The sequence below is a fragment of the Oncorhynchus kisutch genome, linkage group LG15 (assembly GCF_002021735.2).
Source record: "Oncorhynchus kisutch isolate 150728-3 linkage group LG15, Okis_V2, whole genome shotgun sequence".
Classification (NCBI taxonomy): domain Eukaryota; kingdom Metazoa; phylum Chordata; class Actinopteri; order Salmoniformes; family Salmonidae; genus Oncorhynchus; species Oncorhynchus kisutch.
In genome coordinates this window covers 9,689,796-9,706,538 of record NC_034188.2, presented here as the reverse complement: position 1 = coordinate 9,706,538, position 16,743 = coordinate 9,689,796, and the positions used below count along the sequence as shown (strand labels likewise).

Genomic DNA, 16,743 nt, shown 5'->3' with positions numbered 1-16,743 from the left:
GGTAGGAGGCCCAGACATCAGGAGGGTAGGAGGGTAGGAAGGCCAGGCATCAAGGGGTAGGAGGGCCTGACATCAGGAGGGTAGGAGACCAGACATCAGGAGGGTAGGAGGGCCAGACATCAGGAGGGTAGGAGGGCCAGACATCAGGAGGGAAAGGAGGGCCAGACATCAGGAGGGTAGGAGAACCAGACATCAGGAGGGTAGGAGAACCAGACATCAGGAGGGTAGGAGACCAGACATCAGGAGGGTAGGAGGGCCAGACATCAGGAGGGTAGGAGGGCCAGACATCAGGAGGGAAAGGAGGGCCAGACATCAGGAGGGTAGGAGAATCAGACATCAGGAGGGTAGGAGACCAAGACATCCGGAGGGTAGGAAAATCAGACATTAGGAGGGTAGGAGGATAGGAGGGCCAGACATCAGGCGGGTAGGAGGGCCAGACATCAGGAGGGTAGGAGGGCCAGACATCAGGAGGGTAGGAGGGCCAGACATCAGGAGGGTAGGAGGGTAGGAGGACCAGTCATCAGGAGGGTAGGAGGGCCAGACATCAGGAGGGTAGGAGGCCAAGACATCAGGAGGGTAGGAGGCCAAGACATCAGGAGGGTAGGAGGACCAGACATCTGGAGGGTAGGAGGACCAGACATCTGGAGGGTAGCAGGGCCAGACATCAGGAGGGTAGCAGGGTCAGACATCAAGAGGGTAGGAGAACCAGACATCAGGAGGGTAGGAGAACCAGACATCAGGAGTGTAGGAGAACCAGACATCAGGAGAGTAGGAAAACCAGACATCAGGAGGGTAAGAGGACCAGACATCAGAAGAATAGAAGGACCAGGCATCAGGAGGGTAGCCAACCCCCCTGCTGGCCACCGAATCAAGAGTCGGCTTTCTATTCCGCAACAAAGCCTCCTTCACTCAAGCCGCCAAGCTTACCCTAGTAAAACTGACTATCCTACCGATCTTCGACTTCGGCGATGTCATCTACAAAATGGCTTCCAACACTCTACTCAGCAAACTGGATGCAGTCTATCACAGTGCCATCCGTTTTGTCACTAAAGCACCTTATACTACCCACCACTGCGACTTGTATGCTCTAGTCGGCTGGCCCTCGCTACATATTCGTCGCCAGACCCACTGGCTCCAGGTCATCTACAAGTCTATGCTAGGTAAAGCTCCGCCTTATCTCAGCTCACTGGTCACGATGGCAACACCCATCCGTAGCACGCGCTCCAGCAGGTGTATCTCACTGATCATCCCTAAAGCCAACACCTCATTTGGCCGCCTTTCGTTCCAGTACTCTGCTGCCTGTGACTGGAACGAATTGCAAAAATCGCTGAAGTTGGAGACTTTTATCTCCCTCACCAACTTCAATCATCAGCTATCTGAGCAGCTAACCGATCGCTGCAGCTGTACATAGTCTATTGGTAAATAGCCCACCCTTTTCACCTACCTCATCCCCATACTGTTTTTATTTATTTACTTTTCTGCTCTTCTGCACACCAATATCTCTACCTGTACATGACCATCTGATCTTTTATCACTCCAGTGTTAATCTGCAAAATTGTAATTATTTGCCTACCTCCTCATGCCTTTTGCACACATTGTATATAGACCCCCCCTTCGTTTTCTACTGTGTTATTGACTTGTTAATTGTTTACTCCATGTGTAACTCTTTGTTGTCTGCTCACACTGCTATGCTTTATCTTGGCCAGGTCGCAGTTGCAAATGAGAACTTGTTCTCAACTAGCCTACCTGGTTAAATAAAGGTGAAAAAATAAAAATAAATTTAAAAAAAATAGCATTCCCAAGTTCCAAATGGCACCATATTCCCTATAGTGAGCTTATAGGGAGGTCAGAGACCTGAACTTATGGTGCAAGGACAACAACCTCTCCCTCAACATGATCAAGACAAAGGAGATGATTGTCGACTACTGGAAAAGGAGGACCGAGCACACCCCCATTCTCATCGGCAGGGCTGTATTGGACCAGGTTGAGAGTTTCAAGTTCCTTGGCGTTCACATCACACAAACCTTCAAGCTGCATACTGGACCCTATTCCAACTAAACTACTGAAAGAGCTGCTTCCTGTGCTTGGCCCTCCTATGTTGAACATAATAAACGGCTCTCTATCCACTGGATGTGTACCAAACTCACTAAAAGTGGCAGTAATAAAGCCTCTCTTGAAAAAGCCAAACCTTGACCCAGAAAATATAAAAAACTATCGGCCTATATCGAATCTTCCATTCCTCTCAAAAATTTTAGAGAAGGCTGTTGCGCAGCAACTCACTGCCTTCCTGAAGACAAACAATGTATACGAAATGCTTCAGTCTGGTTTTAGACCCCATCATAGCACTGAGACGGCACTTGTGAAGGTGGTAAATGACATTTTAATGGCATCGGACCGAGGCTCTGCATCTGTCCTCGTGCTCCTAGACCTTAGTGCTGCTTTTGATACCATCGATCACCACATTCTTTTGGAGAGATTGGAAACCCAAATTGGTCTACACGGACATGTTCTGGCCTGGTTTAGATCTTATCTGTCGGAAAGATATCAGTTTGTCTCTGTGAATGGTTTGTCCTCTGACAAATCAACTGTAAATTTCGGTGTTCCTCAAGGTTCCGTTTTAGGACCACTATTGTTTTCACTATATATTTTACCTCTTGGGGATGTTATTCGAAAACATAATGTAAACTTTCACTGCTATGCGGATGACACACAGCTGTACATTTCAATGAAACATGGTGAAGCCCCAAAATTGCCCTCGCTAGAAGCATGTGTTTCAGACATAAGGAAGTGGATGGCTGCAAACTTTCTACTATTAAACTCGGACAAAACAGAGATGCTTGTTCTAGGTCCCAAGAAACAAAGAGATCTTCTGTTGAATCTGACAATTAATCTTAATGGTTGTACAGTCGTCTCAAATAAAACTGTGAAGGACCTCGGCGTTACTCTGGACCCTGATCTCTCTTTTGAAGAACATATCAAGACCATTTCGAGGACAGCTTTTTTCCATCTACGTAACATTGCAAAAATCAGAAACTTTCTGTCCAAAAATGATGCAGAAAAATTTATCCATGCTTTTGTTACTTCTAGGTTAGACTACTGCAATGCTCTATTTTCCGGCTACCCGGATAAAGCACTAAATAAACTTCAGTTAGTGCTAAATACGGCTGCTAGAATCCTGACTAGAACCAAAAAATTTGATCATATTACTCCAGTGCTAGCCTCTCTACACTGGCTTCCTGTCAAAGCAAGGGCTGATTTCAAGGTTTTACTGCTAACCTACAAAGCATTACATGGGCTTGCTCCTACCTATCTCTCTGATTTGGTCCTGCCGTACATACCTACACGTACGCTACGGTCACAAGACGCAGGCCTCCTAATTGTCCCTATAATTTCTAAGAAAACAGCTGGAGGCAGGGCTTTCTCCTATAGAGCTCAATTTTTATGGAACGGTCTGCCTACCCATGTCAGAGACGCAAACTCGGTCTCAACCTTTAAGTCTTTACTGAAGACTCATCTCTTCAGTGGGTCATATGATTGAGTGTAGTCTGGCCCAGGAGTGGGAAGGTGAACGGAAAGGCTCTGGAGCAACGAACCGCCCTTGCTGTCTCTGCCTGGCCTGTTCCCCTCTTTCCACCGGGATTCTCTGCCTCTAACCCTATTACAGGGGCTGAGTCACTGGCTTGCTGGGGCTCTCTCATGCCATCCCTGGGGGGGGTGCGTCACCTGAGTGGGTTGATTCACTGTTGTGGTCATCCTGTCTGGGTTGGCGCCCCCCCCTTGGGTTGTGCCGTGGCGGAGATCTTTGTGGGCTATACTCAGCCTTATCTCAGGATGGTAAGTTGGTGGTTGAAGATATCCCTCTAGTGGTGTGGGGGCTGTGCTTTGGCAAAGTGGGTGGGGTTATATCCTTCCTGTTTGGCCCTGTCCGGGGGTGTCCTCGGATGGGGCCACAGTGTCTCCTGACCCCTCCTGTCTCAGCCTCCAGTATTTATGCTGCAGTAGTTTATGTGTCGGGGGGCTGGGGTCAGTTTGTTATATCTGGAGTACTTCTCCTGTCCTATTCGGTGTCCTGTGTGAATCTAAGTGTTCGTTCTCTAATTTTCTCCTTCTCTCTTTCGGAGGACCTGAGCCCTAGGACCATGCCCCAGGACTACCTGACATGATGACTCCTTGCTGTCCCCAGTCCACCTGGCCATGCTGCTGTTCCAGTTTCAACTGACCTGAGCCCTAGGACCATGCCCCAGGACTACCTGACATGATGACTCCTTGCTGTCCCCAGTCCACCTGGCCATGCTGCTGCTCCAGTTTCAACTTCCACCTGACTGTGCTGCTGCTCCAGTTTCAACTGTTCTGCCTTATTATTATTCGACCATGCTGGTCATTTATGAACATTTGAACATCTTGGCCATGTTCTGTTATAATCTCCACCCGGCACAGCCAGAAGAGGACTGGCCACCCCACATAGCCTGGTTCCTCTCTAGGTTTCTTCCTAGGTATTGGCCTTTCTAGGGAGTTTTTCCTAGCCACCGTGCTTCTACACCTGCATTGCTTGCTGTTTGGGGTTTTAGGCTGGGTTTCTGTACAGCACTTTGAGATATCAGCTGATGTACGAAGGGCTATATAAATACATTTGATTTGATTTGATTTGATCACCAACAAACTAACATGGTCTAAGCACACCAAGACAGTCGTGAAGAGGGCACGACAAAACCTATTTCCTCTCAGGAGACTAAAAAGATTTGGCATGGGTCCCCATATTCTCAAAAGGTTCTACAGCTGCACCATCGAGAGCATCCTGACCGGTTGCATCACTGCCTGGTATGGCAACTGCTCGGCATCTGACTGTAAGGCGATACAGACAGTAGTGCGTATGGCCCAGTACATCACTGAGGCCAAGCTTCCTGCCATCCAGGACCTCTATACCAGGCAGTGTCACAGGAAGGCCCTAAAAATTGTCAAAGACTCTAGCCACCCTAGTCATAGACTGTTCTCGGTACCGGAGCGAGCGGTACCGGAGCGCCAAGTTTAGGTCCAAGAGGCTTCTAAACAGCTTCTACCCCCAAGTCATAAGACTCCGGAACATCTAATCAAACGGCTATCCAGAATATTTGCAATATTTGCAGGTCAGGACAGGCGAGAGTTCCTAAACCAGGTCAGAGTCCAAACAGTACCAGGCGATAGGCAGGCTCGAGGTCAGGACAGGCGAGAGTTCCTAAACCAGGTCAGAGTCCAAACAGTACCAGGCGATAGGCAGGCTCGAGGTCAGGACAGGCGAGAGTTCCTAAACCAGGTCAGAGTCCAAACAGTACCAGGCGATAGGCAGGCTCGAGGTCAGGACAGGCAGAGTGGTCAGGCAGGCGGGTTTGGCATCAGGACAGGCGATGGTCAAAACCAGGCTAGGAAAAAACAGAGACTGGGGAAAAAGAGCTAGGAAAACCGCTAGTACTGGCACAGAGAGACAGGAAAGACAGGGATAAATACACCGGGGATAATAAGCGACACCTGGAGGGGGTGGAGACAAGCACAAGGACAGGTGAAACAGATCAGGGCGTGACAGGTACCCCCTGTATATACAGTTGAAGTCGGAAGTTTACCTACACCTTAGCCAAATACATTTAACCTCAGTTTTTCACAATTCCTGACATTTAATCTTAGTAAAAATCCCATGTCTTACGTCAGTTAGGATCACCACTTTATTTTAAGAATGTGAAATGTCAGAATAATAGTAGAGAGAATGATTTATTTCAGCTTTTATTTATTTCATCACATTCCCAGTGGGTCAGAAGTTTACATACACTCAATTAGTATTTGGTAGCATTGCCTTTAAATTGCTTAATTTGGGTAAAACATCTCAGGTAGTCTTCCACAAGCTTCTCACAATAAATTGGGTGAATTCTGGCCCATTCCTCCTGACGGAGCTGATGTAACTGAGTCAGGTTTGTAGGCCTCCTTGCTCGCACACACTTTTTCAGTTCTGCCCACAAATCTTCTATAGGATTGAGGTCAGGGCTTTGTGATGGCCATTCCAATACCTTGACTTTGTTGTCCTTAAGCCATTTTGCCACAACTTTGGAAGTATGCTTGGGGTCATTGTCCATTTGGAAGACCCATTTGCGACCAAGCTTTAACTTCCTGACTGATGTCTTGAGATGTTGCGTCAACATATCCACATCATTTTTCAGCCTCATGATGCCATCTATTTTGTGAAGTGTACCAGTCCCTACTGCAGCAAAGTACCCTCACAACATGATGCTGCCACCCCCGTGCTTCACGGTTGGGATGGTGTTCTTCAGCTTGCAAGCCTCTCCCTTTTTCCTCCAAACATAATGAGGGTCATTATGGCCAAACAGTTATATTTTTAATTCATCAGACCAGAGGACATTTGTCCAAAAAGTACGATCTTTGTCCCCATGTGCAGTTGCAAACTGTAATCTGGCTTTTTTAAGGCGGTTTTGGAGCAGTGGCTTTTTCCTTGCTGAGCGGCCTTTCAGGGTATGTCAATATGGGACTCGTTTTACTGTGGATATACAATGAGGGAAACAAGTATTTTATCCCCTGCTGATTTTGTACGTTTGCCCACTGACAAAGAAATGATCAGTCTATCATTTTAATGGTAGGTTTATTTGAACAGTGAGACAGAATAACAACAAAAACATCCAGAAAAACACATGTCAAAAATGTTATAAATTGATTGAGGCATCTGCTCTGAGACATATTTTGAGTATTTTGAGAACGAGAGAGAGGGAGAGGGAGAGAGAGAGAGAGAGAGAGAGAGAGAGAGAGAGAGAGAGAGAGAGAGAGAGAGAGAGAGAGAGAGGGGCTACAGAGCACCTGGACATATGTTAGTAAAGTGAATTGGAGTACACCCTGTAAAAATCAGGAATGAGGACACAAAGAGTAGATTTCCAACTGCAGACTGACTGGTCAACATCAGAAAGACTAGGTACTAACATATCCGTCATGTAATCAACGGTTAACCTCTAGTGCCATCCTGTGGCCATCCTGTGAAACTGCAGAGATTCAAATCCTGAACACCTTGATTGCGCAATACAGTAATGCATTTCAGAAAACAAATGACTTACCAACATATATGATATTATTTTATTGAATAATTTAAAAAAATGTTTTTACAGTGAAATATTGACCAACATAATGCTGATTTGTTACAGTAGTAAGCACGTCATTTCTAAATAATCAAGGTGCAATTGCAATGTTGATTCCTTAAGACTTCTTTACTTGATAACCATTTCATTAGAATTATTATTTAAGATAGGAAGTGCACTTACATTCCTTACAACACTTTAATTGGTTATAGAACAGGATTAGCCTATTGGTACGGTATTATATGAGGGAGGGAATTGATTGGCTGCTTTCATTCCATTTCCCTTTGAAACATCACACAGTCCCACCTGATTCGCAGATCTCCTTTCCAGCAGGTCTATTTAGGCACTTTGAACATGTCAACAACAAAACACCTTCAGAAAAAAAACTGATCAATACACCCTCAACAGGAAGAACAACATATTCCCAGGGGTCGTAAAATCAGAAGTGTCACCACTAGCAACAGGAAGAACAACATATTCCCAGGGGTCGTAAAATCAGAAGTGTCACCACTAGCAACAGGAAGTAGCATTACGACCCATAGAACCAAAAATTATGACACAGTAAGCATCAGCTAGAAACGACTGTCACATTTAAAACTACTAAAACTACTAGTTATGTGACCAGTACCTTACCCAGGGTAAAAGCCGATGACCAATAGAAGCATACCCACGGCCATTCAACCTTGAGAAGAAATCGAATAAAAATAATTCTGCATAAAAAAAACTGTGTAAAACATAAAGAAAAACAATCATAATGGTTCTGACAAGTTCATAGCAGTACAGTAGCAAGCCATGCAAAATCACTCAACTTAACTGTTTTTACCTGAAAGTGAGTCTGAATCGTATCCTTAAACTACAGTACCACTACAGTAGCAGCTCAGTTACTGCTTGTTTGGTACAGGGCCAGTATCCACAAAGCGTTTTAGAATACTGATCTAGGATCAGGTCCCCCTCTCTTATTCATTATGATTGTAAAGGTAAAACTGATCCTAGAGCAGCACTCCTACTCTGAGAGGCTTTGTGTATACAGGCCCAGTTCTCAATTGGCACTTTGATGAGATGAGAAGAGATGAGAGCAGACGTTACCTTCAGAATAAAGAAGACAACATGTCAGTACACCAGCTCATTGAATGGTACATAATGTTCCCTGTGTCCATCATTTAATTAGAGTGGGCAGAGAAGGTAATGTATCCATCATTTAATTAGAGTGGGCAGAGAAGGTAATGTATCCATCATTTAATTAGAGTGGGCAGAGAAGGTAATGTATACATCATTTAATTAGAGTGGGCAGAGAAGGTAATGTATCCATCATTTAATTAGAGTGGGCAGAGAAGGTAATGTATACATCATTTAATTAGAGTGGGCAGAGAAGGTAATGTATCCATCATTTAATTAGAGTGGGCAGAGAAGGTAATGTATTCATCATTTAATTAGTGGGCAGAGAAGGTAATGTATCCATCATTTAATTAGAGTGGGCAGAGAAGGTAATGTATTCATCATTTAATTAGAGTGGGCAGAGAAGGTCATTTATCCATCATTTAGTTATTAGAGTGTAAAGAGAAGGTAATTCATCCATTATTTAGTTATTAGAGTGTAAAGAGAAGGTAATTCATCCATTATTTAGTTATTAGAGTGGACAGATAAGGTGATTTTGAGGCAGCCCAGTTCTTTCCCCATAGCCCCCAGCACTCCTTGTACTCTGTAGTCTCCGTTGGTCAGCCAGTAGGGCAGCTCAATGTCAGGGAGGTAGAAGTCTGACTCTGGTAGTGTGTACATCCCCTTAGAACAGACAGGAAATAGAGGTTTCAACCAATACAACACTTCCACTTCATCCCAAATGGCATCCTATACCCTATAAAGTGCACTACGTATGACCAAGGCCCATAGGGCTCTATTCAAAGGTAGTGCACCATGGTCAAAGTATATACAGGGATAAGGTGTCATTTGGGACACAGCCTTAGAGTGAAGCATGTTTTACTGTATAGAAAAGGTATGCACCCTCAGGAGAGAGAAAATAGGTCATTTGAACACAGTAGACATTGAGTAAACAGAAGAAAAAAACAACGTATCCTTGAGGAAAAACAGAATGAGTACTGAGCAACAGAACGCTAAGTGTTATAAACATTCAGAGAACGTTTTGTTGTTTGGCTAGCTGCTGTTCAACAAACAGCACTCTGTTACCAATCATTCACAGTGCTAACAACACACATTCACTACATTGCACTGATGAGGATATGAAAGAGGGAAGTAAGCCTAAGCGGTAACCACTGAATAACAGGTACGTTCTACATCACGTACCATGTAGGAGGGTTGCGTTCAAAAGGCACCAAATGGAATTAAATGGACAGATGTGCCTATAGAGGGACCAGGAACAACCATGATCATTTTTCATAGCTAAATGGTTTCAAATTATTGTGCCCTAATGAACACTACCACAAACTCGAGACTCACAGCTTTAAATGGACAGTGGGTAGGGGATGGACTACAGTATATACACAGCTTTAAAGGGACAGTGGACAGGGGATGGACTACAGTATAGACTCACAGCTTTAAAGGGACAGTGGACAGGGGATGGACTACAGTATAGACTCACAGCTTTAAAGGGACAGTGGACAGGGGATGGACTACAGTATAGACTCACAGCTTTAAAGGGACAGTGGACAGGGGATGGACTACAGTATAGACTCACAGCTTTAAAGGGACAGTGACAGGGGATGGACAACAGTATATACACAGCTTTAAAGGGACAGTGGACAGGGGATGGACTACAGTATATACACAGCTTTAAAGGGACAGTGGACAGGGGATGGACTACAGTATAGACTCACAGCTTTAAAGGGACAGTGGACAGGGGATGGACTACAGTATAGACTCACAGCTTTAAAGGGACAGTGGATAGGGGATGGACTACAGTATATACACAGCTTTAAAGGGACAGTGGACAGGGGATGGACTACAGTATAGACTCACAGCTTTAAAGGGACAGTGGACAGGGGATGGACTACAGTATAGACTCACAGCTTTAAAGGGACAGTGGACAGGGGATGGACTACAGTATAGACTCACAGCTTTAAAGGGACAGTGGGCAGGGGATGGACTACAGTATATACACAGCTTTAAAGGGACAGTGGGCAGGGGATGGCCTACAGTATAGACTCACAGCTTTAAAGGGACAGTGGACAGGGGATGGACTACAGTATAGACTCACAGCTTTAAAGGGACAGTGGACAGGGGATGGACTACAGTATAGACTCACAGCTTTAAAGGGACAGTGGACAGGGGATGGACTACAGTATAGACTCACAGCTTTAAAGGGACAGTGACAGGGGATGGACAACAGTATATACACAGCTTTAAAGGGACAGTGGACAGGGGATGGACTACAGTATATACACAGCTTTAAAGGGACAGTGGACAGGGGATGGACTACAGTATAGACTCACAGCTTTAAAGGGACAGTGGACAGGGGATGGACTACAGTATAGACTCACAGCTTTAAAGGGACAGTGGACAGGGGATGGACTACAGTATAGACTCACAGCTTTAAAGGGACAGTGGACAGGGGATGGACTACAGTATAGACTCACAGCTTTAAAGGGACAGTGACAGGGGATGGACAACAGTATATACACAGCTTTAAAGGGACAGTGGACAGGGGATGGACTACAGTATATACACAGCTTTAAAGGGACAGTGGACAGGGGATGGACTACAGTATAGACTCACAGCTTTAAAGGGACAGTGGACAGGGGATGGACTACAGTATAGACTCACAGCTTTAAAGGGACAGTGGATAGGGGATGGACTACAGTATATACACAGCTTTAAAGGGACAGTGGACAGGGGATGGACTACAGTATAGACTCACAGCTTTAAAGGGACAGTGGACAGGGGATGGACTACAGTATAGACTCACAGCTTTAAAGGGACAGTGGACAGGGGATGGACTACAGTATAGACTCACAGCTTTAAAGGGACAGTGGGCAGGGGATGGACTACAGTATATACACAGCTTTAAAGGGACAGTGGGCAGGGGATGGCCTACAGTATAGACTCACAGCTTTAAAGGGACAGTGGACAGGGGATGGACTACAGTATAGACTCACAGCTTTAAAGGGACAGTGACAGGGGATGGACTACAGTATAGACTCACAGCTTTAAAGGGACAGTGGGCAGGGGATGGACTACAGTATATACACAGCTTTAAAGGGACAGTGGACAGGGGATGGACTACAGTATAGACTCACAGCTTTAAAGGGACAGTGGACAGGGGATGGACTACAGTATAGACTCACAGCTTTAAAGGGACAGTGGACAGGGGATGGACTACAGTATAGACTCACAGCTTTAAAGGGACAGTGGACAGGGGATGGACTACAGTATAGACTCACAGCTTTAAAGGGACAGTGGACAGGGGATGGACTACAGTATAGACTCACAGCTTTAAAGGGACAGTGGGCAGGGGATGGACTACAGTATAGACTCACAGCTTTAAAGGGACAGTGGACAGGGGATGGACTACAGTATAGACTCACAGCTTTAAAGGGACAGTGGGCAGGGGATGGACTACAGTATATACACAGCTTTAAAGGGACAGTGGACAGGGGATGGACTACAGTATAGACTCACAGCTTTAAAGGGACAGTGGACAGGGGATGGACTACAGTATAGACTCACAGCTTTAAAGGGACAGTGGACAGGGGATGGACTACAGTATAGACTCACAGCTTTAAAGGGACAGTGGCAGGGGATGGACTACAGTATAGACTCACAGCTTTAAAGGGACAGTGGGCAGGGGATGGACTACAGTATAGACTCACAGCTTTAAAGGGACAGTGGACAGGGGATGGACTACAGTATAGACTCACAGCTTTAAAGGGACAGTGGCAGGGGATGCCGTAGGTGTGAAGAGGTTCAGGACAGTCCTGTCCTGGCGGTATCAGCTGGTTGAGCAGGTCACAGCCGTCTGTGTAATGGCAGCTCCCTATCTCTTCCAGACATGGGACCGTGACCCAGAACCCTGCCACCTCCTTCTCCAGGGTCACATTCACCTAAAAGAGAAATATATTATATAGGGCCAGTTAAGTGGGATGTCTGGAAAAACATTGTAGGCTACAGTAACAGTGCACCTATCCACAAGGTAGGCCATCACAAGGTTACATTTACCTATGGACAAAATACTGTTATTTAACTACTGTTTGACTTTTGACTGGCCAATATGCATCCTAAATAGGACCAGGATGTTATGAAAAACAAAGTATCAATAAAATAACAAGTGTCAATAAAACTATATTTTACAGTTGTACCACCAAGCGTGGCCAAGTTACCTAAAGAGGAGAAAATCAGACCAGTGCCAAGGTGTTTTAAAGCCGTGTCTAATGCAGAGCTATTCTTGACTTGAACATTGAGCCCTAGTCGTTTACAGAAAAGAAGAAACGGTTATATTCTTCTCTTGCAATGATGTCACCATTGGAATTCTGCAATGTTAGAAAGAATTCTGGGTAGGCAACTACACCGCCCTACCAAGCTAAAAGGCACACGTATCACCCAGGATGCAGACATCTACACCGCCCTACCACGTATCACCCAGGATGCAGACATCTACACCGCCCTACCACGTATCACCCAGGATGCAGACATCTACACCGCCCTACCAAGCTAAGTATCACCCAGGATGCAGACATCTACACCGCCCTACCAAGCTAAGTATCACCCAGGATGCAGACATCTACACCGCCCTACCAAGCTAAAAGGCAGTAACTGCTCATTTGGTCGAACATTTGTTTCATGTCATTTTTGCAACATTAAATACATGCTTAATCATGTGGACAAGTATCCTGCCTCTATTGTATTGTGTTCAGGAGAAAATAGGGGGTCATGTTAGCAGTAACTGTATAAAGTTACTGTGAAACCAAGGTAAATAAAAGGCATTTTTCTCAGTTCCACGCTATGAGCAGTTACTGCCTTTTTACTTGGTAGGAAAGGGAAATGATAATCTGGCACTGTGATCTAAGAAATTGATTTCTAAGAAGAACAATTAAGTCACTCTTCTATGTGTAACAGTATAACTTTACATCTGTCCCCTCGCCCCGACCCGGGCTCGACCCAGGGACCCTCTGCACACATCAACAACTGCCTCCCACGAAGCATCGTTACCCATCGCTCCACAAAAGCCACGGCCCTTGCAGAGCAAAGGGGAACCACTACTTCAAGGTCTCAGAGCAAGTGACGTCACTGATCGAAACGCTATTAGCACGCACCACCGCTAACTAGCTAGCCATTTCATATCCGTTACACATGCATTGCATCAACTAAAGCAGAATGTCTAGTACGTCTGTTGCAAAAACTTTCAAAATGCAACAATATTACATTGGTGCATTCTTGATCAGAACATTGCCAACACCACTGTCAATGCCATCCCTTCTCTTGTGAACTCTACATTGTAAGGGTGAGCATTGTATCAGGAAGTATACTGTACATTTCATATCTATTTGGGTCATCAGTGCAGCAGAGTGGGGTTTATGTGGTGAGCTGCTCACATGAAGCTCATGGGATCAGTGAGTCAGACAAACCTTCTGCAGGCAAGTTTCTACCTGTTTAACAACACAGCACCCAGAGCCACCCAGAACTACCCAGAGCCACCCAGAACTACTCAGAACTACCCATAACTACCCAGAACTACCCAGAGCCACCCAGAACTACCCAGAACTACCCAGAACTACCCAGAGCCCCCCAGAACTACCCAGAGCCCCCCAGAACTACCCAGAACTACCCAGAGCCACCCAGAACTACCCAGAGCCACCCAGAACTACTCAGAGCCATCCAGAACTACTCAGAGCCACCCAGAACTACCCAGAGCCCCCCAGAACTATTCTGAGCCACCCAGAACTACCCAGAGCCCCCCAGAACTATCCAGAGCCACCCAGAACTACCCAGAACTACCCAGAGCCACCCAGAACTACCCAGAGCCCCCCAGAACTACCCAGAGCCCCCCAGAACTACCCAGAGCCCCAGAACTACTCAGAGCCACCCAGAACTACCCAGAGCCACCCAGAACTACCCAGAGCCACCCAGAACTACTCAGAGCCACCCAGAACTACCCAGAGCCACCCAGAACTACCCAGAGCCACCCAGAACTACTCAGAGCCACCCAGAACTACCCAGAGCCACCCAGAACTACCCAGAGCCACCCAGAACTACCCAGAGCCCCCCAGAACTACCCAGATCCAACAATAGACACACACACAGACAAAGTGGAATAGGCTCTCACATGTCTGAATAGGCCTACAGACTGAAATGGCTAAGTAACAGCTTTCAATTCTGTTGGTAAGTTTTTCCAGGAAGAACTGATGGTCTCTTATTTATTAGGGCTATAGTGTGTATAACTGTCTTTTACTGTGCCCATTTTTATCCACCAAGAGCCTATTCATTCTATATATATGTATATATTAAAAAGACAGGCAATACCATATGCCTACCTCACTAGCTACCAGCGCTGTAAAGTCTTTAAGTAAAAATACTTTCAAGTACAACTTTAGTCGTTTTGGGGGATATCTTGTACTATTGATATTGTTGTCACTACATTCCTAAAGAAAACTATGTACATTTTACACCATACATTTTCCTTTAGCAGGACAGGAAAATTGCCTTATTCACACACTTATCAAGAGAAAATCCTTGGTCATCCCTACTGCCCCTGATCTGGCGGACTCACTAAACACATGCTTTGTTTGTAAATGATGTCTGAGTGTTGGAGCATGTCCCTGGCTATCGGTAGATTTTTAAAAAAAACAAGCAAATTCCACCTGGTTTGCTTAATATAAGGAATTTTAAATTATTTATACTTGTACTTTTGATACTTAAGTATATTTTAGCAATTACATTTACTTTTGATACTTAAGTATAATTAAGTATAATTAAGTATAATTTAGCAATTACATTTACTTTTGATACTTAAGTATATTTAAATCCAAATACTTTTAGATTTTTACTCAACTAGTATTTTACTGGGTCATTTCCACTTTTACTTGAGCAATTTTCTATTAAGGTATCTTTACTTTTATTAACTATGACAATTCGGTACTTTTTCCACCACTGCTAGCTACCTAAACAAATCAGTATACTCCATAAGTAATCAAATAGCATTCAAGATCTCATTTCAGCATTTTAGGAGGAGACCCTTGGTGCATGCTTAGTACTAACAGCGAGGGGAGCGGCCAGCTCGACCGTTGTGTTCCCGGACGCACTGGCCGTCAGGTCCCCTGGAACTGTGATGGGGTCCGGGGACAGGGTTAGGGTCTTCAGAACCGCTGGGTCGTCTGGTTTACCGCAGTTCTCCCATGAGAACCCAAAGATCTGTGCAATAGTATTGAATAGTCTATGTTACTATACCATACATAATGAATTGATAGCGTAGGTTACTGAACAACATTTTAATACATTTACAGATATTTCACTCGCCTTTGCAGAATATGCCGTGCGCGTTTTCTCGAAATCCAAAGCGTCATTCACCTGCATTACAATGCATAGTGTTATCACAGCAGCAATACAGTTCTTCATTGTGCTAATCTACTCTACAGCAGAACTATAAATAATTACGGTTAATTCAAAATAACAGCAGAAATCGCGTAAACTAAGATTGTGCACGTTTTAAAAAGAATCGGTAATGACTGTGTCATAACACTTTGTGAGGCAATGCGGCAAAGATTTGTTTTCACATTTCAGTCCCACTTCCGTGTTTATCAACGCAAACTGGACGCTCGTCACGTGACAGACTCCATAAAGCGGGCGCAAATGTCAACGGACAAATCTTAATTGTTTCCCCCGCGCCCTCGCTCCTCTCTCCTTCTTCTCAAAACTCATTGTAGGAGAAAGTCAGATAGGCGGGATCTCTGGCTCTCTCATCCAATGGGGTTTGAGAAGGAGGCGAGTGGAGAGAAGACGCGAGGAATTATACAGTTGGGATCTTCCCACAGTCAGAAGTTTATTTACCAGATGCATTAGAATATAACTATATTTACCAGATGTGTTAGTTTTCGTAATCAATTTAATCCCTCACTTGATACCTCCAATCAGGAAATTGGTCTTAATTCTTTAGATTGATCAATTGTGATACAGGCTTTTGTGAACAAATCGAATCCATAGCCTGTCCCCAGCATAAAGACAATTCAGTGGTTGCCAGATTTAGTTCTAAAAACAGTAGCCAAACATCTCAGCAAAACACCCATCCATTAGTATCCAATCCAGGTTCCAAAAACAAGCATATAGCATTGCAGCTAAACCCATTGGATAGGCTTTAATCAATCAATCACATTTATTTATAGAGACCTATTTACAACAGCAGTTGTCACAAAGGCCTATACAGAAACCGAGCCTAAAACCCACGAGAGTAAGCAACGCAGATGTAGAGGCTTAATTGGTTGCTAGCCTGAGGCACTGCATTTTGAAGACAACGTTTACACATCTAGGTAGCTGGCCTATAGTTACAGTAGCAGACTTGTCAACGGGCAGCATCTTGTTCCGCAGTACTGTTAATCTGCTTCCCACCACCAGATGGAGAGGTTGTCTTTATTTCCTCACCTCCCTGTGAACACCACGGCATGGCCTACTCTCAGAGATTTGACATCGTAGACAATGCTGA

The 16,743-nt window shown here is 44.9% G+C and overlaps 1 protein-coding gene across 1 annotated transcript; it reads right to left on the bottom strand.

Moving 5' to 3' along the window:
- Positions 1–6,602: 6,602 nt before the first annotated feature.
- LOC109882055 (ganglioside GM2 activator-like) lies at positions 6,603–15,966 on the bottom strand. Its single transcript, XM_020474152.2, has 4 exons — positions 15,564–15,966; positions 15,306–15,458; positions 11,972–12,154; positions 6,603–8,882 (listed from the first exon to the last, which is right to left on the bottom strand). Exons 1-4 carry the CDS (start codon positions 15,660–15,662, stop codon positions 8,724–8,726), a joined length of 594 nt encoding a protein of 197 aa, XP_020329741.1. The 5' UTR covers positions 15,663–15,966; the 3' UTR covers positions 6,603–8,723.
- Positions 15,967–16,743: the final 777 nt, after the last annotated feature.